Source organism: Mobula hypostoma, chromosome 7 (genome assembly GCF_963921235.1).
Source record: "Mobula hypostoma chromosome 7, sMobHyp1.1, whole genome shotgun sequence".
NCBI classification, from domain to species: domain Eukaryota; kingdom Metazoa; phylum Chordata; class Chondrichthyes; order Myliobatiformes; family Myliobatidae; genus Mobula; species Mobula hypostoma.
The window spans coordinates 157,332,409-157,351,864 of record NC_086103.1 but is presented as its reverse complement, the minus strand read 5'-3'; the positions used below and the strand labels follow the sequence as shown (position 1 = coordinate 157,351,864).

Below are 19,456 nucleotides of genomic sequence, written 5' to 3'. Positions count from 1 at the left end.
ATGAAATCCAGGGCTATGCAGACAGCCACGACATAAAGCGCTTCTACGATGCGCTTAAGGCTGTATACAGACCCCAGTCCTCCGGCTCCTCACCCCTCCTCAACGCAGATGAGACGCAGCTGCTGACAGAGAAGAAGCAGATTCTGGATCGGTGGGCTGAGCACTTTAACAACGTCCTTAACCGCCCTGCCGACATCAACGACGAGGCCATTGCCCCGCCTGCCCCAGGTAAAGATCAACAAGAACCTCGACACCCTCCCCACAGTAGATGAAGTCAGGAAGGCAGTGAAGCAACTCTCCTGTGGCAAAGCGCCAGGACCCGATGCAATCCCTGCTGAGGTATACAAAGCAGGAGGCCCTGTCATGATGCAAAAGCTGACTGTACTCTTCCAGTCCATGTGGAAAAAGGGACAGGTCCCGCAACAGCTGAAAGATGCCAGTATAGTCCACATCTACAAGAGGAAAGGCAACCGCCAGTCTTGCGACAACCACCGAGGCATCTCCCTCTTGTCCATTGCGGGGAAGATTCTGGCCCGCGTCCTGCTCAACTGCCTTCTCCAACATCTTGAGCAAGGTCTGCTCCCAGAAAGCCAGTGCGGCTTCCGTGCTGAACGTGGGACCGCGGACATGATTTTTGCTGCGCGCCAACTCCAGGAAAAATGCCAGGAGCAACACAGCGACCTCTTCGTGACCTTTGTCGATCTAACCAAGGCTTTCGATACGGTCAGCAGAGAAGGCTTGTGGAAGATCATGGAGAAGTTTGGCTGCCCCAGCAAGTTCATCACAATCGTCCGGCAGTTCCACGACGGTATGATGGTGAAAGTTCTGGATGGCGGCGACGAGTCGGAGGCCTTCCCAGTGACAAATGGCGTCAAACAAGGCTGCGTTCTTGCCCCGACTCTGTTCAGTATGGTATTCTCTGCCATGCTGACAGATGCCTTCCGTAACTACGAAGAAGAAATCCACGTCAGATACGGGACTGACGGCAGGTTGTTCAACCTTAGGCGCCTGCAGGCAGTTACAAAGGTGCGAGAGACTGTCATCAGAGACTTCTTGTTTGCTGATGACTGCGCACTCAACGCCAGCACAGAGCAGGAGATGCAGCGTGAAATGGACTGCTTCTCACAAGCCTGCGACAACTTCGGTCTCACTATCAGCACCAAAAAGACCGAAGTTATGTACCAGCCTGCCCCAGGAAAGCCATACCAGGAGCCACGCATCACGGTGAAGGGCCAGAACCTCCAGGCAGTCGACAACTTCACCTACCTGGGCAGCATACTCTCTCGCGCAGTGAACATAGACGCTGAGGTCAACAACAGGATTGCCAAAGCCAGCGCCGGCTTTGGGAGACTCCGTGAGAACGTCTGGGAGCGGAGAGGACTCAGCCTTACCACCAAGCTGAAGGTCTACTGTGCAGTGGTCCTTACCACCCTCCTTTACGCCAGCGAGACCTGGACTGTCTACAGCAGACACGCCAAACAGCTCAACCATTTTCACCTGAGCTGTCTCCGCAGACTCCTCCACATCAGGTGGCAGGACAAAGTCCCCGACATGGAAATCCTGGAACGAGCTGGGCTCTGCAGCGTCTACACCCTCCTGCTGAAAGCCCAAGCCAGGTGGGCTGGACATGTGGTCAGAATGCCAGACAGCCGATTGCCTAAGCAGCTGCTGGACGGAGAACTGTGGCAGGGCAAGCGCTCAGTCGGGGGGGCAGAAAAAACGTTACAAAGTCTGCCTGAAAGTGTCCCTCAAAGGCCTGGGTGTCGACATCAACACGTGGGAGACGCTTGCCCTCGACCGTCCAGCTTGGCGCAGCAAGATCACCACAGGAGTCCGTGCAGCTGAAGTCAGGCGCATCATCGAGGTGCAACGAAAGCGTGCTGTGCGCAAGGCCCGAGCAGCATCCACTGCCACGACAGCACCCACCCACTTGTGTCCCACATGTGGGCGAGCCTTCAGGGCCCGGATTGGCCTCATCAGTCACCTCCGGACCCACAGCCACCAATCTCCCATTTGACTTTGAAGCCATGGTCATCTTCGACTACAAAGGACGAACAACAACAACCATAAATAATTAAATAGTAATAAAATCATAAGTAGTTAAATAGTAATATGTAAATTATGCCAAGAAACAAGTCCAGGACCAGCCTATTGGCTCAGTGTGTCTGACCCTCCAAGGGAGGAGTTGTAAAGTTTGATGGCCACAGGCAGGAATGACTTCCTATGATGCTCTGTGTTGCATCTCGGAGGAATGAGTCTCTGGCTGAATGTACTCCTGTGCCCAGCCAGTCCATTATGTAGTGGATGGGAGATATTGTCCAAGATGGCATGCAACTTGGACAGCATCCTCTTTTCAGACACCACCATCAGAGAGTCCAGTTCCATCCCCACAACATTACTGGCCTTACGAATGAGTTTGTTGATTCTGTTGGTGCCTGTTACCCTCTGGTTGTTTTACACTAAAACAATCCAAGATAGTACTTTTAATTACATCTCTCTACTATGGCCTATATATATCTATTTGTCTATCTCTTGTTGACAGTTTGGAACTCTGTAATTCACCCCCAACAAATTGGTAACAACCTTCTTGCTCCTGATCTCCATGTATGTGGCCTTGTTTGAGGAGCAGTCTAGGACTTCCTCCCTCTAAAATAAAATAATTCATTACTGGACTAACAGTGCAAAGCCACTTTTTCTTTTACTTCCTTCTCTTTCTGCCTGAAAATTCTATACCTAGGATTCTAAGTTGCCAATTCTTTAAAGTAAATTTGTTGTTGGAGTTCATATATGTCACCCTATACAACCCCGTGATTCATTTTCTCGCGGGCATTCACAGTAAATGCATAGAAACGCGATAGAATCATTGAAAAACCACACATAACAAGACAGAAAAGCAATCAATGTGCAAAAGACAACAAACTGAAAAGAAAAAAAGTGTTATAAATAAGTGGATGACATCCGTTAGTCTCGCAAGACCATGGATCTGCGCCTGGAAAGTCTTGCTTCAGTCTCTCCAGGGCACAGGCCTGGGCAAGGTTGTATGGAAGACCAGCAGTTACCCATGCAGCAAGTCTCCCCTCTCCAGGACACCGATGTTGCTCAAGGGAAGGGCAAGGGCCGATACAGCTTGGCACCAGTGTCGTCGCAGCAGTTGCCAGAACGAGGTTGAAGGCAACATTGGACTGCCTTAGGGACTCCAGCTCCAGATTTGTCATCAGGGTTTACTCCTGAAGCCTTTCCCATAAGTGGGTATGACCGCAAAGCAGCGCAGGTTTGAAATCAGAGTTTTCCCCCTCTTAGATGGACCACCTTCCCAGGCTGACGAGCTCCATCTATTCGAAAGAAAACAATCCCAACCTCTCCAATCCTTTCCGTATAGCTAAAACGTACCAGTCCTGGCAATATCCTCACAAATCCCCCTTGCATGTTCACAATTGCTATGATATATTCCTTTGATATAGTGATCTGAGCAAATAAGTAAGCAAGAACATGAGAACCCCTCTTTCAACGATGTCTCAGTGACAGCAATGATATCATAGTCCCACTTGATAATTAAAGCTTTCAATTCACCTTACTAGCTAAACTCCTTGCATTTATATTCCTCTCATGCATTTGCCCACCTGCTCTGTCTACTGAACTTGCTAACTTTTTTTTCTCTGGGTAACTGTACCTCTCTGATTGTCTACTGTGAAGCACCAGTAACTTGCCATCTCAGTTTAAATCTCTCCAAACAGCACTATCCTTGCGAGGGATGTCAGTCCCACTCTGGCTTAGTTCTTATTCAATAGGCTTAACAATTCTGTTCACACCCCCTCAGCATACCAGTCCAGGTGCCGAGGCACCCAATGCTCCCTCTGCATCGGTGTCTCCCCTCCTTCTTCATCCCCCCTCCAGTTCATCATGTGGATTAAAAACACAGGCTACTGCCGTCTACATCCCCTCCTTGCCCTGCACCTACCATCCACACCGCCACATACCAACTGCTGTCATCCTGATCTTCACCTCCTCCAGCCTCCACCTTCCTTCAGCTCCCCAGTCATCATGGACTCACCTGAGCAGGTGAGAAGGGCTCTGGGAAAACTCAGACACAGCAAAGGCCCTGAAGGAGTGTGCTGAGCAGCTGTGTGGAGTTCTCCAGCACATTTTCAATCTGAGTCTCCAACTGTGTGGGAAATATCATGTGTGATCCTACTACCCAAGAAGGGCCGACCGAAAGTATCATCGAGTGGCCCTGATCTCACACATCTTGAAGACCCCAGAGAGGCTGGTCCTGGCTCACCTCCGACCCCCTGGTCAGATCAGCTTGATCCCCTGCAGGAGCACATTGGAGTCGACGATGCTGTCATCTTCCTGCTGAACAGAGCCTACTCCCATTTGGATAAGCAGGGCACCACTGTGAGGGTCATGTTTTTTTTTGATTTCTCAAGTGCCTTCAATACCACACAGCCCTCATTGCTGTGGGAAAAGCTCCGTTCAATACAGGTTGGCACTTCCATTGTGTCCTGGATAATGGACTACCTAATAACCAGACCACAGATTGTGCAGCTTTAGAGCTGTGTGTTTGATATGGCTATAAGCAGCACCAGGGCCCCACAGGGGACTATATTGGCTCCCTTCCTGTTTACCCTGTATACCTCGGATTTTAGATACAACACGGAGTCATGTCATCTGCAGGAATTCTTTGACAATTCAGCAATAGGTGGGTGTATAAAGGGAGAATGGGAGGATGAATACAGGGCCCTGGTGGAGGACTTTGTCAAATGGTGCGGGCTAAATCATCTGCAGCTCAACATCAGTAAGGTAAAGGAGATGGTGATGGATAACTAAGGAAGACTGAGCCTGCATGCTCCCTGTTACTATTGATGGTGAGGATGTGGATGCGGTGAGGACCTACAAGTACCTGGGGGTGCACATGGATGACAGACTTGAGTGGAGCACCAACACAGAGGCTGTGTACAAGAAGGGCCAGAGTCGCCCTGAGGAGACTGAGCTAGCATTTTATAGTGTTGATGTTTCTCCACAACTGCGAAAATTTGGAAAACATTTCCAGTGATATTTCCAACATCTCTCCATACAGGTGCTTTCTGAAGTGCTGAGTTGTTCTAGTATTTTCTGTTTTGATTGCACCTCACCTCACGTACTATACATTGAATTTCATTTCATTTACCAGTGACTGTCTGTGTGGTGTGTGCATGTGACTGCATGGTTTTCTGTCAGGTGCTCCCCACTTATTTCAGGCATCCGAAAGATATGCTGATAGGTCATGCAATCGACTAGACATCAACATCTTCCCGCAATCTAAAACTTTCCTCATCCATATGGCTAATTTATGTATCTTCTGTAAACTTCTTTACCATGCCCCCTACGTTTAAATCTATGTTGTTGCCTTGCTGCTGCTTGTGCATGGGAGAGGGAGCGGGGGGGGGGGAACTTCGGGGTTTTAACGTTTAACTGTCATTCATTCTTTGGGGCACTCCTCTGTTTTCATGGACATTTGCGAAGAAAAAGAATTTCAGGATGTATATTGTATACATTTCTCTGACATTAAATGTACCTTTGAAACCAAGTGGCCAAGTAATAAATCCTGTAGAATCCCACCGGTAATAGCTTTCTAAGTCACAAAGTAAACTTTCTAAGCCATACCCTCTGATACTTGTCACTTTAACAAATTTGCAAATAATTTCTCCATTGGATCACATGAGCTTTATATATATATTTATTTATTTTGAACAGCTTGCCATATGGAACTTTGGTAAAAGCCTTGCTTAAAGTCCATGAGTACATCAAAAGCATTGGCATCATTGACCCATGTCGGTATGAGAAATGATCTGCAGTGTCTAGTCTCTCCTCTTTGGAATGCTCCGAAATTAGGTAGTTGGAGTTGTGGAATTGGAGATGGTGCAAATTGGGTTTTCCAAAACCCAGTGTTTGAAACTTTGTGGTCTCTATAATTATTTCTCTGAATTTTGGGTGAAGGCTGAAATCAACCAGTAATCTGTGAAATCAAAATAACTGGGACCTTGTAAAACCTAGGAAAGAGACACCTGAAACCAGGGTTCTCTGAACAGACATTCACTGAAACCAGGGGAAATCTCAAATTGGCCTAGTTTGAGAGAAAATTGGGGAAGAGAGAGACACTCATGCAGAAAACAATACAGCTGTAGAGAAATGTCATGCAGATGAATATGAACCGGCGTTATCATGGCTAAATGTCGCATAATCAAACTTAGCACAATCAAGAATTCAGGAGTACATCAGAATTGAATTGGCAATCTTGAGTAGAAGTATGCATTCCAATTTCAATTTGCCATTCTGCCCATTCACTTAAATCACATTATTTATTCAAATAAATTTATTTGAATTTATTTATTTCACCTCACTATAGGAAGGATGTGGAAGCATTGGAAAGGGTACAGAGGAGATTTACCAGGATGCTGCCTGGTTTAGAAAGTATGCATTATGATCAGAGATAAAGGGAGCTAGGGCTTAACTCTTTGGAGAGGATGAGAGGAGACATGATAGAGGTGTACAAGATAATAAGAGGAATAGATAGAGTGGACAGCCAGCGCCTCTTCCCCAGGGCACCACTGCTCAATACAAGAGGACATTGCTTTAAGGTAAGGGGTGGGAAGTTCAAGGGGGATATTAGAGGAAGGTTTTTTACTCAAGAGAGTGGTTGGTGCGTGGAATGCACTGCCTGAGTCAGTGGTGGAGGCAGATACACTAGTGAAGTTTAAGAGACTACTAGATAGGTATATGGAGGAATTTAAGGTGGGGGCTTATATGGGAGGCAGGGTTTGAGGGTCGGCACAACATTGTGGGCCGAAGGGCCTGTACTGTGCTGTACTATTCTATGTTCTATGTTCTAAAACAATTCTATGCTGAGGCTTAATTTTATCCTTTTAGCATGCCAAAACAGAGAAATAATAATTCTATTTCCACAAAGTTCTTTTTGGTTATAAGAAGAGCATTCATTGACTTTGATCATTTGAAACTGAGGTGATGTGCCGTGAAGCCGGAATCATTGTTTGGATGATTGTTGCCGGGGGAAGCGGTATCAGCGGTGCACAAGTGAAAGTCGGTGCTGCAAGCGGTTGTCTCCGGAGTTACAGCGATGCAGAGGGCGGCGGTGTCGGTGCTGAAACGTGGGGCAGCTCGGCGACAGGGTTGCGGGTGAGGTGTTGGTTGGGAGTGAAGGAGTGAGTTTGGGGTTGGGAGAGGACGTGGGCGTGGAGATGATGGGGAAGAAGCGAGGAGGGGCCGGGATAGGGAGAGGGACAAGAGGTGGTAATGAGAAGGAAATGGCGGGGGGGGGGGGGAGGGTGGAGGGGTTGGTGGAAGTGATGAGAAGGAGAAGGAACGAATAAAGGATGAGATTTGGGCTAAAGCTGATGAATGGACCAGCATTTGCATCACAGAAGAGCCGGATAAATGGCAATCAAACACAAGGATTTGGCCATCCTTCAATTGCAGGATGCTCAGGCGTCAGGAATGGAGGGTCACCAATGGTCATAAATGGAATTGGATTAGTCATATATTAATGAGAGGCTGGGACATCTTCAGCAAGTGCTGACTTTCATCATGTTTAGTGATGTGATCAGCTTGTTCGGATAAAGCATCTGCACCAGCTTCCATGGAAGATCCAAAACAGAACAGTGTTTATGGCTGCCTTTTCTGTAAACACCCTCCCCCATCCCACCATGCATTAATCTAAGATGCGCCCCAGACACTTGTCACATCAGTTCTTTTGGACACCATTAATGTAATTGGGAAAGTGATACCAATGTTGGGCCCATGGTTGCTAGTTGCCTCTCTTATACAGAACTATATGAGATAGAGTCTTACAGCATGAAAATAGCCTCTTTGACCCAAATGGTCCATGCTGACAAGGATACCCCATCTAAGTTAGTCCTATTTGCTCATACACAAGTGAAAATCTGCAGATGCTGGAAATCTGAGCAACACACACAAAATGCTGGAGGAGCACAGCAGGCCAGGCAGCATCTATTGAAAAAAAGTACAGTTGACGTTTCGGGCTGAAGCCCTTTGGCAGGACTCATTTGCTAATGTTAAGCTCATAACCTTCCAAACTTGTCCAACTGTCTTTTTAAATTGGTTATTGTATCTGCCTTAGCCTCTGGCAGCTGATTCTACATTGGTACCACCCTTTGTGGAAAAATATCACCCCTCCGGTTCCACTCGAACCTTAAATCTTTGCCCTTTTAGTTTTTGATTCCCCAAATCTGTGGAAAAACACTGAGTGTGTTAACCCTATTTATGCCTGTCATAATTTTATACATCTCTATAAGATCACCACTCAGTTTCTTATGTTATAAGGAATAAAGTCCTGGCCTGTCCAGTATCCTATAACTCAGCACCTCAGGTCCTGACATCATTTGGTAAATCCTTTCTGCACTCTTACCAGTTTAGTAATGTTATTCCTCTAGCAGGGCGACCAAAACTGAACACCATCCTCCAAGTGTGGTTGTACCAGCATCCTGTACAACTGCACTGTGACCTCCCAACTTTTATACTCGATGCCCTGACTTATGAAGGCCAGCATGCCGAAAGCCATCTTCACCACCCTGTTTACCTGTGACTCCACTTTCAGTGAGCCGTGTGCTTGTACTGTAGAGTCCCCCTGTTTTCCATTTCTGGTCAGCCAGCTACTAATTCTGCCATCTATCCTGGCTACAGTCTGAAGCTGAGCCACATTAATTTTAGCTACAATTCCCATATCCCTCTTCATTACAATGACAATCCACCTCCAGCTCCAAAATATCTATCACTGCATCTGCCTCAGTTCATCTTTTGCGAAACTCTGCTGTTGCTTTCTCAAGACTTACCCACTCCCACACTAGTTATCTTTCATTCTGTAAGCATCAGCTCATTTTAAACCCCTCATCACATTGCATTCAATCATCTGCTTTCTGCTGGTAGACGTGGATTAGCTTCAAGTCAAACAAAACAAAAACATTTTCCCACTATTTGCAACCTCCATCCTACAATACTCCCGTAATTCAAACTTGCTAATTTTGGTGGTTTGTTCATCCAGCTTTCTTTGCCCCAGTTGTACCTTTTACTATCACCTACAAAATAATGGATTGTGCCTATCACCTACAAATTTTCTTCCCTAGTTGTTTCTGCACCTCTACCTTTAAGGGATGCTTTTGAAAATTGTTCTGGTACTAATGTCTCTCATGATTCAGTGTCAAATTTTGTATGACAATATTCTCGTGAAGTACCTTGGGACGTTTTACCACAATGAAGGTGCAAGTATCATATGTAAATATCAGTATACTGGATGAAATTTCAATATTACTATGGAATACCATTTCTGCAAAAGTTCAGGAAAGCCCATCACTGCTTAAATTGCAAAAACTAAGGATAGGATCATGAATGCATTCCTATTTTAGATAGATACCCACTGACACCTCTTAAAAGTTAACAGTTAACATTTGTTGAAAAGTAAATGAGCCCTTTTACAGAAGCAATTACCTTAAAATGAGGAATAACGATAATTGTGTCTAATATCAGATGATGAGCAGACTATTGATGTGAAGGATTTCCTTTTTAAAAAGTATTGTATAAAATTTCTAGATTTTCAGTCTTTTATTTTAGGCTTTCATCTTCTGTATTTGCACACCTTGCAGACCGAGATGTTTTGCTGATACTATTGTCCTTTTCATATACTGGAGAGGCATGGGGTTTCCAATGTATACCTGAGTTATCAAATGGGCAGACTTGATATCAACTCTGAATGATCCTGCTTTTTAGTGCCATTTCCCTCAGTGTTACGCCAAAGCATCAAACTGGATTATTGTGCTTTGAACCCTACAGCACATTAGAAATATTTTCTAATTACTTCATTCTTTTATATTTTTATATGCTATTTTAAAGTGAGATTTGAGAAATGGAGTCATACTTTAAAGTGGGTCACAAAAAGGGAACTTGACCAGCTGGAGATTTTATTGTGCAACTTTACTTAAACATGTGATTTTTTAAATGACTTCTTTTGCGTGTGATACAGTGCAGCTGTGCTAAGGCGAACCAATGATGGTGTGGCTGAGAAAAAAGAGAATAGGTGGTGTTAATAAAGGAATGACCTCTCCTTCGTTCTGATGAATCTGGTTGTATTTATTCTATCTCTTCAGTTTGTGCTTGCTGACCGGAACAGGCCAAAGGCCCATCTTTACTGGTTCTGCCGGGCTGAGAAACGACAATGAAATACAGCGGGGTACGGCACCAGAACCGCAGGAAAATGCAGAGAAAAAGGAAGCTGCTCCGCAGGCGAGAGATGATTTGCTGAACCTAATCGGTGGTATGAAAGTGGAAATCAGCACCAAGAGGAAGTTGCGAGCCCTGAGAACAGACCAAGTAAAGGATAAAACGAAAGCCGAGCCAGAAACCATGGAAAGCACAACCAGCATGTTTCAGCATGCAACTGAAGAAATTAAAAATCAAAGGTAATGCAAAAATATACTGGAATCCCATAAAAGACCACAAATTCAAAATTGTTGTTAAGAATAACAAGTGAGCCTTATTTACATACTGACAACCTAGTGCTTTTGGAGTTGAACAAGTTTGAACAATGAAATTATTGATGGTTATGATTAAACAAGGAGAATTCTGAAGTTATTATTTTGACTGTTAAATATTTTAAATAGTCAGGTTGGTTTATCGTGTGGGAGAATGGCATATTGGTGTTAAGTGGCACTAAAAACTCAGCCATTGTTACCTCAAGGTTTATTCTACGCCACCTGACAGTGTTGAAGGACAAACAGCCAACAATTAGGCAACGAAGGGTCTTGGCCCGAAACGTCGACCGTACTTCTTCCTATAGATGCTGCCAGGCCTGCTGCGTTCCACCGGCATTTTGTGTGTGTTGCTTGAACAATTAGGCAAGTGGGTGGGATTAGTTTAAATGGCTCTTGGTTTTGGTTGCATGAACATTGTGTAAAATGGCCCTTTGATAATTTTCTATAATTCCATAAATGATTAAGAGCCATGGCTAATATTTACCTCCTTCAATGAGCTACGGAGGCCAAGCATGAAGATGTTGTGACCCAGATCTGTGATCATTTAATGCCCATAGACATTAAAAGCAGTAAAGCAGTTTGGATGACACAACTTGGCCAGTAAGCTTTGTGAGATAATGCTTTTGAGGAAGATAAAGAAGACGAATGAATACACAAATACAGTGGTCCCCAACCTCCGGGCCGCAGACCGATACATTGCCGCGAAGAATGCAGTGGTGCAGCGGTGGCCAGAACGCACCCAGGTAATTAATTAGCTTGTTATATTTCGGCTCTTTTCTTAAAGATGTGTTGGGTGCGTTCCGGCCACCGCTGCATCCCTGCACGCTTCGTGGCAATGTATCGGTCCGCGGCCTGGAGGTTGGGGACCACTGCACAAATAGATGTGTATAGGAACAGTAGGATCTTGGAAATTCTTGCAAGTGGCATGATAGGTAAATAAATGGCTAAGAGTGTATTTGGGATAAATGCCTTTATGAAGTAAGCCACAAAGCTTCATAGGCCAAAGCAACCTGGCTGCATTAACAACCCCGAATAGTCTTTCTCTCTACCATCACACATAATGGTTGCAAAGCATGCCATCTACACAGTGCTCCACAGTTGCTTGCATGTGCTTCTCTGACAGTACCCCACAATTGTGCAACCTTTACCATCCGAGAAGATCAAGGGTAGCAGTCGCATGGGAATACATTGCCTGCAGGTTCCTGATCTGCGAATATATAGCCATTCCTTCATCACCACTGGATCGATATCCACTCCTTCACCTAAATGGGCTGTAGCAATTCAAGATGGCCTTTCATTGTCATCTTCTCAAGGTCAATTAGGAAAAGGACAGTAAATGCTAGCCTTGCTTTTGTTAACAAGTACTGAAAAATGAAGAAAAAAATAAAGGAGGTCATGTTCAAATTGTACAAAGAATACTATTTATATTGTCTATGGTTTTCTTCACCAAATTACAGCACAAATATGATGGCGTTAGAATGTGTACAGAGCAGGTTTGAGAAGGTTGCTAGGGCATCAGAATAGTTGAATCAAAGCTTAATATGTTGTCTCTTTATTCCTCTCTGTAGATGCTGCCTGACCTGCTGAGTTCCTCCAGCATTTTCTGTGTGTTACTCTAGTTGGGGCCTGATTATTTTGCAATGATGTCATAAAATTATGGCAAATCTTGACTGGGTGAATGTGAAGAATCTATTTCCTTTACTGGCCAGTAACCAAGTGGAGGAATTAGAATCAGAATCATGTTTATTATCACCGACATGTGTCATGAAATTTGTTAACTTAGCAGCAACAGTATAATGCAATATGTGATAACATAGAAAGAATAAATAAATAACTCAATTACAGTAAGTACATATAGTGTATATTAAATAGATTAAAATAGTGCAAAAACAAATTTTTTTTAAAAAGTGATTTAGTGTTCATAGGTTCAGTTTAAGAATCGGATGGCAGAGGGGAAGAGGCTGTTGCTGAATCGCTGAGTGTGAGCCTTCAGGCTTCCGTACCTCCTTCCTGATGGTAACATTGAGAAGAGGGCTTGTCCTGAGTGCTGGGGATCCTTAATAATGGACACTGCCTTTTTGAGGCACCGCTCCTTGAAGATGTCTTGGATGCTATGAGGCTAGTACCCAAGATGGAGCTGACTAATTTTACAACTTTCTGTGGCTTCTTTCGGTCCTGTGCAGTAGCCCTACCATACCAGACAGTGATGTAGCCTGTCAGAATGCTCTCCACAGTACATCTGCAGAAGTTTTCGAGTGCTTTAGCTGACAAACCAAATATCTTCAAACTCCTAATGAAATATAGCCGCTGTATCGTCTTCTTTATAGCTGCTTCAATACATTGGGACCAGGTTAGATCCTCAGAGATCTTGACACAAAGGAACTTGAAATTGCTCACACTCTCCACTTCTGATCCCTCTATGAGGATTGCAGCAGAATTGAGGGAAAAGAAAATTCAGTAGAGGTGTGGTTGGAGTCTAAATCTTACTGCATGAAAGGGTAGTGGAAGCACAAACCTTCATCACATTTAAAAAGTACATGCAGGGGAGTATGGAAGCAGATTAGCCGAAAAAGCTGTCGTTTTTGGTTGTCATGGAGAATGTACAATATAGCCCTCTGCTGATAGTTGTCTGTAATTCCATAAGTGAGCAAGTACTGTGGCTAATATTTTCTTCCCTTATTGAGATACAGAATACAATTATAGCACTTAAGTTGCTACCCACTTGGGGTCAGAAGTTAGGTCTTTAAAGGAACAAGGTTTGATGGAGTAATATTTAAAGTTTTGAAAGATTTACTTTGGTATATTGTGATAATTTTCCTATTGTGTCGATTGATTTGTTACTAATTAGTCTACATTTGCAATTTTATTTTAGTAACAAGACATTAAGCCCAGACCTCGTGGCAGCAGCTTCAGCAGTTGCATCATCTATGCCCCATAACAAGAAACAGATTGAGTCAGAATTGCTTCAACAGCTTAGAAAGCATGAATCAGAAACAGAAGCACAGAAAAATGGAGATGTTAGCAACATTGGGTAAGTGGTCATTGCATAAGGTAATAGCGCCAAGAAAAATAACTTGTAAATGGTGTGTGAATTTTAAATTGGATTTCTTAATTTATCTCATCACCACCACCCCATAATGTGCGCAGTAATCCCTGCTTTCAACTTCAATCTTAAATGAGCTGACACGGTGTGACTGGCCTCTGTTTACACTTATGTTAAAATGAAGGTCAATCATATCCTAGATGACTGGTACAAAACTCTGCTTATATGGTCCCATCTAGATTTGTTTTTATCTTAAAGATACAGCACAGTCACGGCTATTCCTGCCCAATGAGCCTCTGCTGTCCAATTGCACCCATGTGAAGAAACCCAGCAGACCTGCAGGAACCAGTGCGATCAAGGGAGAGGATGCAAATTCCTTACAGAAACCAGCGGAATTGAACCCAGGTCGCTGGTGTTGTAATAATATTATGCTAATTCCTACACTATCGTGCCACCTCTACTATCTAACTCCCAGGGTGGGATCTGTGTTATATTTTTAGAATTTGTAATTCTAAAGAGTGAATAAAAGATATTACAGGATATTTAAATTGCAATTTAAAATATTTAAACTTACATTCATGATACGATCATTAGCTTTCAGTAGGCAAATATTAAGTTAGAATGTACATTTTTAATTTTTTTTCCCTCAAATTGCTTGAAAGATTTAAAATTCATGCATAAAGTAAACCAAGATTATCTACTTAACAATGATATTTTCCAAGTTGAATGAGGAGTTTTATCCTATTTCCTCACTAAATGGAGAGTTTTATTTTGTAACAACAGAATGCAGATACGTTTTAAAGGAAAGATAAAAACTAGGGGCAATTCTATGAGGACCATAGTTAAGATTGGTTTAAATTTTAAATTAGATTAAGCTTCAAATCAAAAGGCAATTCCACACTACACTAATTTGAGAGTTAAAATTATGAGGGGTACAAATAGGATAAATGCCAGCAGGCTTTTTCTATATTGAGGTTGTGTGGCAGTACTGTCAGTGGTAAAGTGTTAAGGGTGAAAGGTGAAAAGGTTAAGGGGAACACGAGGGGCAACTTCTTCATTCAGAGGGTCGTGAGAGTGTGGAATGAGCTGTCAGCACAAATAGTGCAGGCGAGCTCGATTTCAATGTTTAAGAGAAGTTTGGATAGCTACATGGATGGTGGGCGTATGGAGTGCTATGGTTCTGATGCAGCTGCATGGGAGCAGGCAGTTTAAATGGCTTGGCATGGACTAGATGGGCTGAAGGGCCCATTCTGTGCTGTAATTTTCTATGACTCTACAATTGAAATTGTTTCTATTGATTGGTGGTTCCTAAATAACACAGCAAAGACAGAAGAATCAACAGTTCATTTCCAAGAGCAAAAGACAGCATTGAATATAAATAATATTTGAAACTGACGCAATATATCGAATAGTGGAATTGACTCCATTGGGATGGTCAAAATGTGTTTTCTTTTAAAACTTTGAGGACATATAGGGGAGACAAAATTATACCATAAGAACTTGAAGAGGCTAGAGGTACTCATCAGGTCAGGCAACATCTGTGAGGAGACAGTCAATGTTTTTTGGGCAAAGACCATCCATCAGAATCAAAAACTGAGGATAACCCATGGCGGACTTTAAATTTTGAATAGGGGAGGGGTAGTGAAAATGGAGGAAATATTTGTGACAGATGCAGATCAAAGTTGTCAGGGCACAGGTTAAAAAAAAAACAACAAAAAGGGGAGAGAAAAGGAAAAAAAATATTGAAATTAAGTACTGTCTTGGCACAATGCTCAATATTAAGATCCTAGGGCTCGGGTTCCCAACCTGGTGTCCACGGACCCTTCAGTTTATGGTTCATGGCGTTAAAAAAATGTTTGGAAGCCCTACTAGGGCTGTTGAAGGTCAAATACAAAGAAGTCAAAATGGGAGCAGGGTAGTTCCTGAAGGTCCCAGTGTCACTTTGGGGACTGTATGGGGTGGGGGGATTGTATAAAGTAGGTCACCCAATCTGTGTTTGGTATCTCCAATGAAAAAGAGACCACATTGTGGTAGCGAATGTGACACCGTAAATTTTAAGAAATACAAACAAATTTTCACTTTACATTCAAGGTCATTGAATTTCCAGGTAATGGGAAGGAAAGCACAATAAATGTAGTTAATATATGTGTCAATATTACATGGAACAAAAGGGTGGTTTAAATTTCCATTGAAAGATTTGTTACATGACGTTAAAATCAAGAGGACCTTTTTTGCTTCTTATTAGTCAGTAGCCCTGAGAGTTGTGTGTGAAGTTGAGTGGCCCCACATCAAGGACGTGTTGTTTGAACCTTCTCCCGATTCTGATAATAGTTTGCACTATTGTTCCTTTTACCAAAATGCATTGTCATTCATTTCCCAACATCGGGGACATGATGACGTAATTACGTGAAGTTGTTTTTAACCAAGCTTTATGTTCAGTCTTTGGTGGACAATTGGGAGTTTGTTGTGGTTTCCCTTCAACTTAAAATACCTCATGATATTTTATTTGGGAAGACCTACATTGTTGACCCCGATGCTCTGGGATGATTCCAGAGTTATTGAACGTCGGCCAACGCAGTTGCTTTGAAACTGCCAGAGTTTTGGCAGTGAAATGCCCCTTGCCTGGTTTGTATAAGCCGAGGCCCGATTGGCACTGTGAGAAATATCTGCAGACGATACCATATGTTACCATGTAGTAGTGCCACTAAATAGTTCCACAACTGCGAGAGCTGTGAGTCTGTTTGAATACTCACTGATGATAAATACTGATCGCTGAAAACTCACCTTTTACATTCATTTGGACAATCCGAGTCTGAGCAAGCCAAACGGTTGCTGTCCTTGCCCCGTCCGGGGATGCTTGGCCTTTGGAATGAATGGACCACCTGCTGTGTCTACTGAAAAAAATAATTTTTAAATAATCCTACATGTGGCATTGATCGCGTGGATAGTTAGAGGCTTTTTCTGAGGCATTGATTGTGTGGATAATCAGGGTCTTTTTTCCAGGGCTGAAATGGCTCACACGAGAGGGCACAGTTTTATGGTGCTTGGAAGTAGGTACAGAGGAAATGTCGGGTAAAGTTTTTTACGCAGAGAGTGGTGAGTGCTTGGGATGGGCTGGCGGTGGAGGCGGATATGATAGGGTCTTTTAAGAGACTCCTGGATAGGTGCATGGAGCTTAGAAAAATAGAGGGCTCTGGGTAACCCTAGGTAATTTCTAAAGTGAGTACATGTTCGGCCTGTATTATGCTGTAGATTTTCTATATTTCTATAGAAATTTATATTTTTATAATCATGTTAGAGCAAGTATTTAAAGTGTTCCTTTCAGTAGATGTTGACTGCCTCTCTATCACTTACGAGTTCACTCCCATTCCCAACTCTTTTTGGCACCAAAGCTGGGTTTTACAGTAATGAAGAGCTGATGCTTCCAACTGGGCTTGGTGAGCTTCCTGTCCTTTTTCCATTCCTCATCTATTCTTAAAGTCCCCAGTTCTCTGCTAAACCTTAATTTTACTGTAAGAGTGTTGATTCCTTAACTTCAGCACAGACGAGCTTGTGCAGACAACTAGGAGCAAACTGCTCATATTCTTTCCGCATTTTGACTTCGACCTTCTTAAAAAAGTAGAATTAAGCTGGTATCAGGTTTCCTGTTCTCTCAGTAATGTGTTATATCTCCAAGTAAACTTGAGAGCATGAGATAAACTACATTTTGAAAAGAAGTTGAAGAGCAATCCCACTTCAAAAATGAGCCTTGTTGAAACCTATCTATCACCATGAATATTGTCCCTGAGTATGTTTTTTCAAATTGGAAGTTTAAGTCATACCAATCTGCTGCCAGTAGATGTCCCTATTCATAGTCTATGAGAAATGTTTAGTTAAAGGGTTACAATGACAAGAAATGTACTTTTTTCCCGGCAGTTCAGTAAAGAATATTAGTGAGATGCTTTTTCTAGTCAGTTTGTCTTTGATTTCTACACCTGCATAGAGGTCAGAGGTACACCAGAGGTCCAAGAACACTGTCAAAACAAAACTAATGCGTTGGTATTGTTTTATTATTATCACATGTATCAAGATGCAGTGGAAAAGCTCGTCTTGCATACTGTTTATATAGATCAAATCATTGAACATTGAATACGATAACAGTGAAAAATAAAATGTAAAAGCTTCTGGAAAAAGTGCAATGCAGGTAAATGTTACAGTGCAAGAACAGAATGAGGTGGACTTTGAGGCCGAGACCAGATTTACTTAAAACACATTGAAAATATATATGTTAATTAAAAGCATGAAGATAAAGTTATACAAATGTATTTTCTTGCATTCACTGTTTCAATCAAGACCATAGGCCATCAGTGCCTCCCTCTCCGATTCAATTGGAATGGCCAACTTTAATTGATACGGTAAGTACAGGTAAATGGTTTGTTTTATTTTACTTAATCATCATGCTTTTAATTAATATTAATAGTTAACTGTTAAACTAAACTGACTATTCTAATAATTTTTAGTTTTTGTTTATTTAGTTATTTAAATCTATTTGATTGTTTTTAAATGTCTCTGATCTGTTCAATGGCATCTTATAGCAGTGACCATTCAAAAGGCAGTTCAGGATGTGACCTCAGGTTCTGCTGCCTGGAACCAGTTATTGCTGTGCTGTACAGAACTGAGGCCAGAGGGTGTAATGACCTGATGACAGGCTTCAATAAGAAAGTTTAACCTGGGAAATAGTGTGGAAATAACATAAGGAGTGGGCTGGATCGTTCATGATTGGCCTGTGTTGCCTTGGTGTGAACAGTATCAACTGCATTGCAGATCTCTCTTTTCAGTTTCCTTGCCTAAAGCCTAAGTTGGAATTAGTTTGTTTTTATGCCTGTTGTAGCAGCTACAAGGAAGCGATAAATAAGGTTGAGTATTCTGTAAAAAAAAATTATGTATTCTGCAGAAAAATGGGGTTACAGTACTAAAATGTTTTTTTGTGCTTATTTAGATGTTGATTATACCAACAAACTGAACCAAATTGGTTTATTTTAGCATTGCAAATTGGTAATAACTAAGAAACACTGCATTTAACAAAACTGAGTTGTGATAATTAAGAAGTTTCAATCTTATTAATTGGCAAATTTGTTTTTATAAAGATTTTTCTTTAAGTCACACAGATTTTCTCTAAGACGAAGATGTTCAACAATTTTAAAACGAACACTGCAAAACATAGCTGTGTTTAATTTTACAGTGACTCAGATTACTTATTAAAGTAAAGTCCAATCTGACATATGCCATACGCAATCTCCAGTACATTACTGATGGTTTAAGTGAAGATCAGTTATTTGTACCTCAGTAGATAATGCCTTGGCCTGATTTATTTGACCATCTGCCACCAATAGTGCATTCAAAAACAACAACTAGATAGCTAATCCTGTTCAGACCAGATTGCGTGTCTTAAACCACATAACAGAGCACATTAACGTGCAAACCTAAAGGATCCCCTCAGAAGCACTTGTTCCTCTTTAAAAGTCAATGTTTCCTAAAGCTGTCTTCACAAATGTATTAGTTAAATTTGTCGGCTTCCTTTAAAAAAAAATGCAAGAACATTTTTTATTGACGTGCTTCCTTGCACGATTGTATAATAAATAATTAAAAAGTTGAGCTTCATTTCCTAAATTTTAAAATGAAGCGTATGGGTTACATTAGGTTTAGCAGAAATTTGCAGCAATGGATTTGCTTGTGAGGGGAATATGTTACCCTCAAGAAAGTGAAGAACTGCATTTAGAGAACCCCAATACAAAACAATGGTAATCGAGGGCTTCAGATTGTCTTGCAAGCAGAACTCAGAGAACCAAGACTAATATCCAGCTCTTCAAACCATTCAGTTTGTATATTGTCTCCT

At 42.4% G+C, this 19,456-nt stretch overlaps 1 protein-coding gene across 1 annotated transcript in view; it reads left to right on the top strand.

Annotated features, from left to right (window-relative positions):
• The first annotated feature begins 7,023 nt into the window (after positions 1-7,023).
• Positions 7,024-19,456, top strand: part of mrps31 (mitochondrial ribosomal protein S31) — a 36,822-nt gene continuing 24,389 nt past the window's right edge. Inside the window, exons 1-3 of the mRNA XM_063054380.1 lie at positions 7,024-7,173; positions 10,155-10,466; positions 13,411-13,569. Coding sequence (XP_062910450.1) covers positions 7,115-7,173; positions 10,155-10,466; positions 13,411-13,569 — 530 coding nt within the window. The 5' untranslated portion in view covers positions 7,024-7,114. The remainder of the gene's footprint in view (positions 7,174-10,154; positions 10,467-13,410; positions 13,570-19,456) is intronic.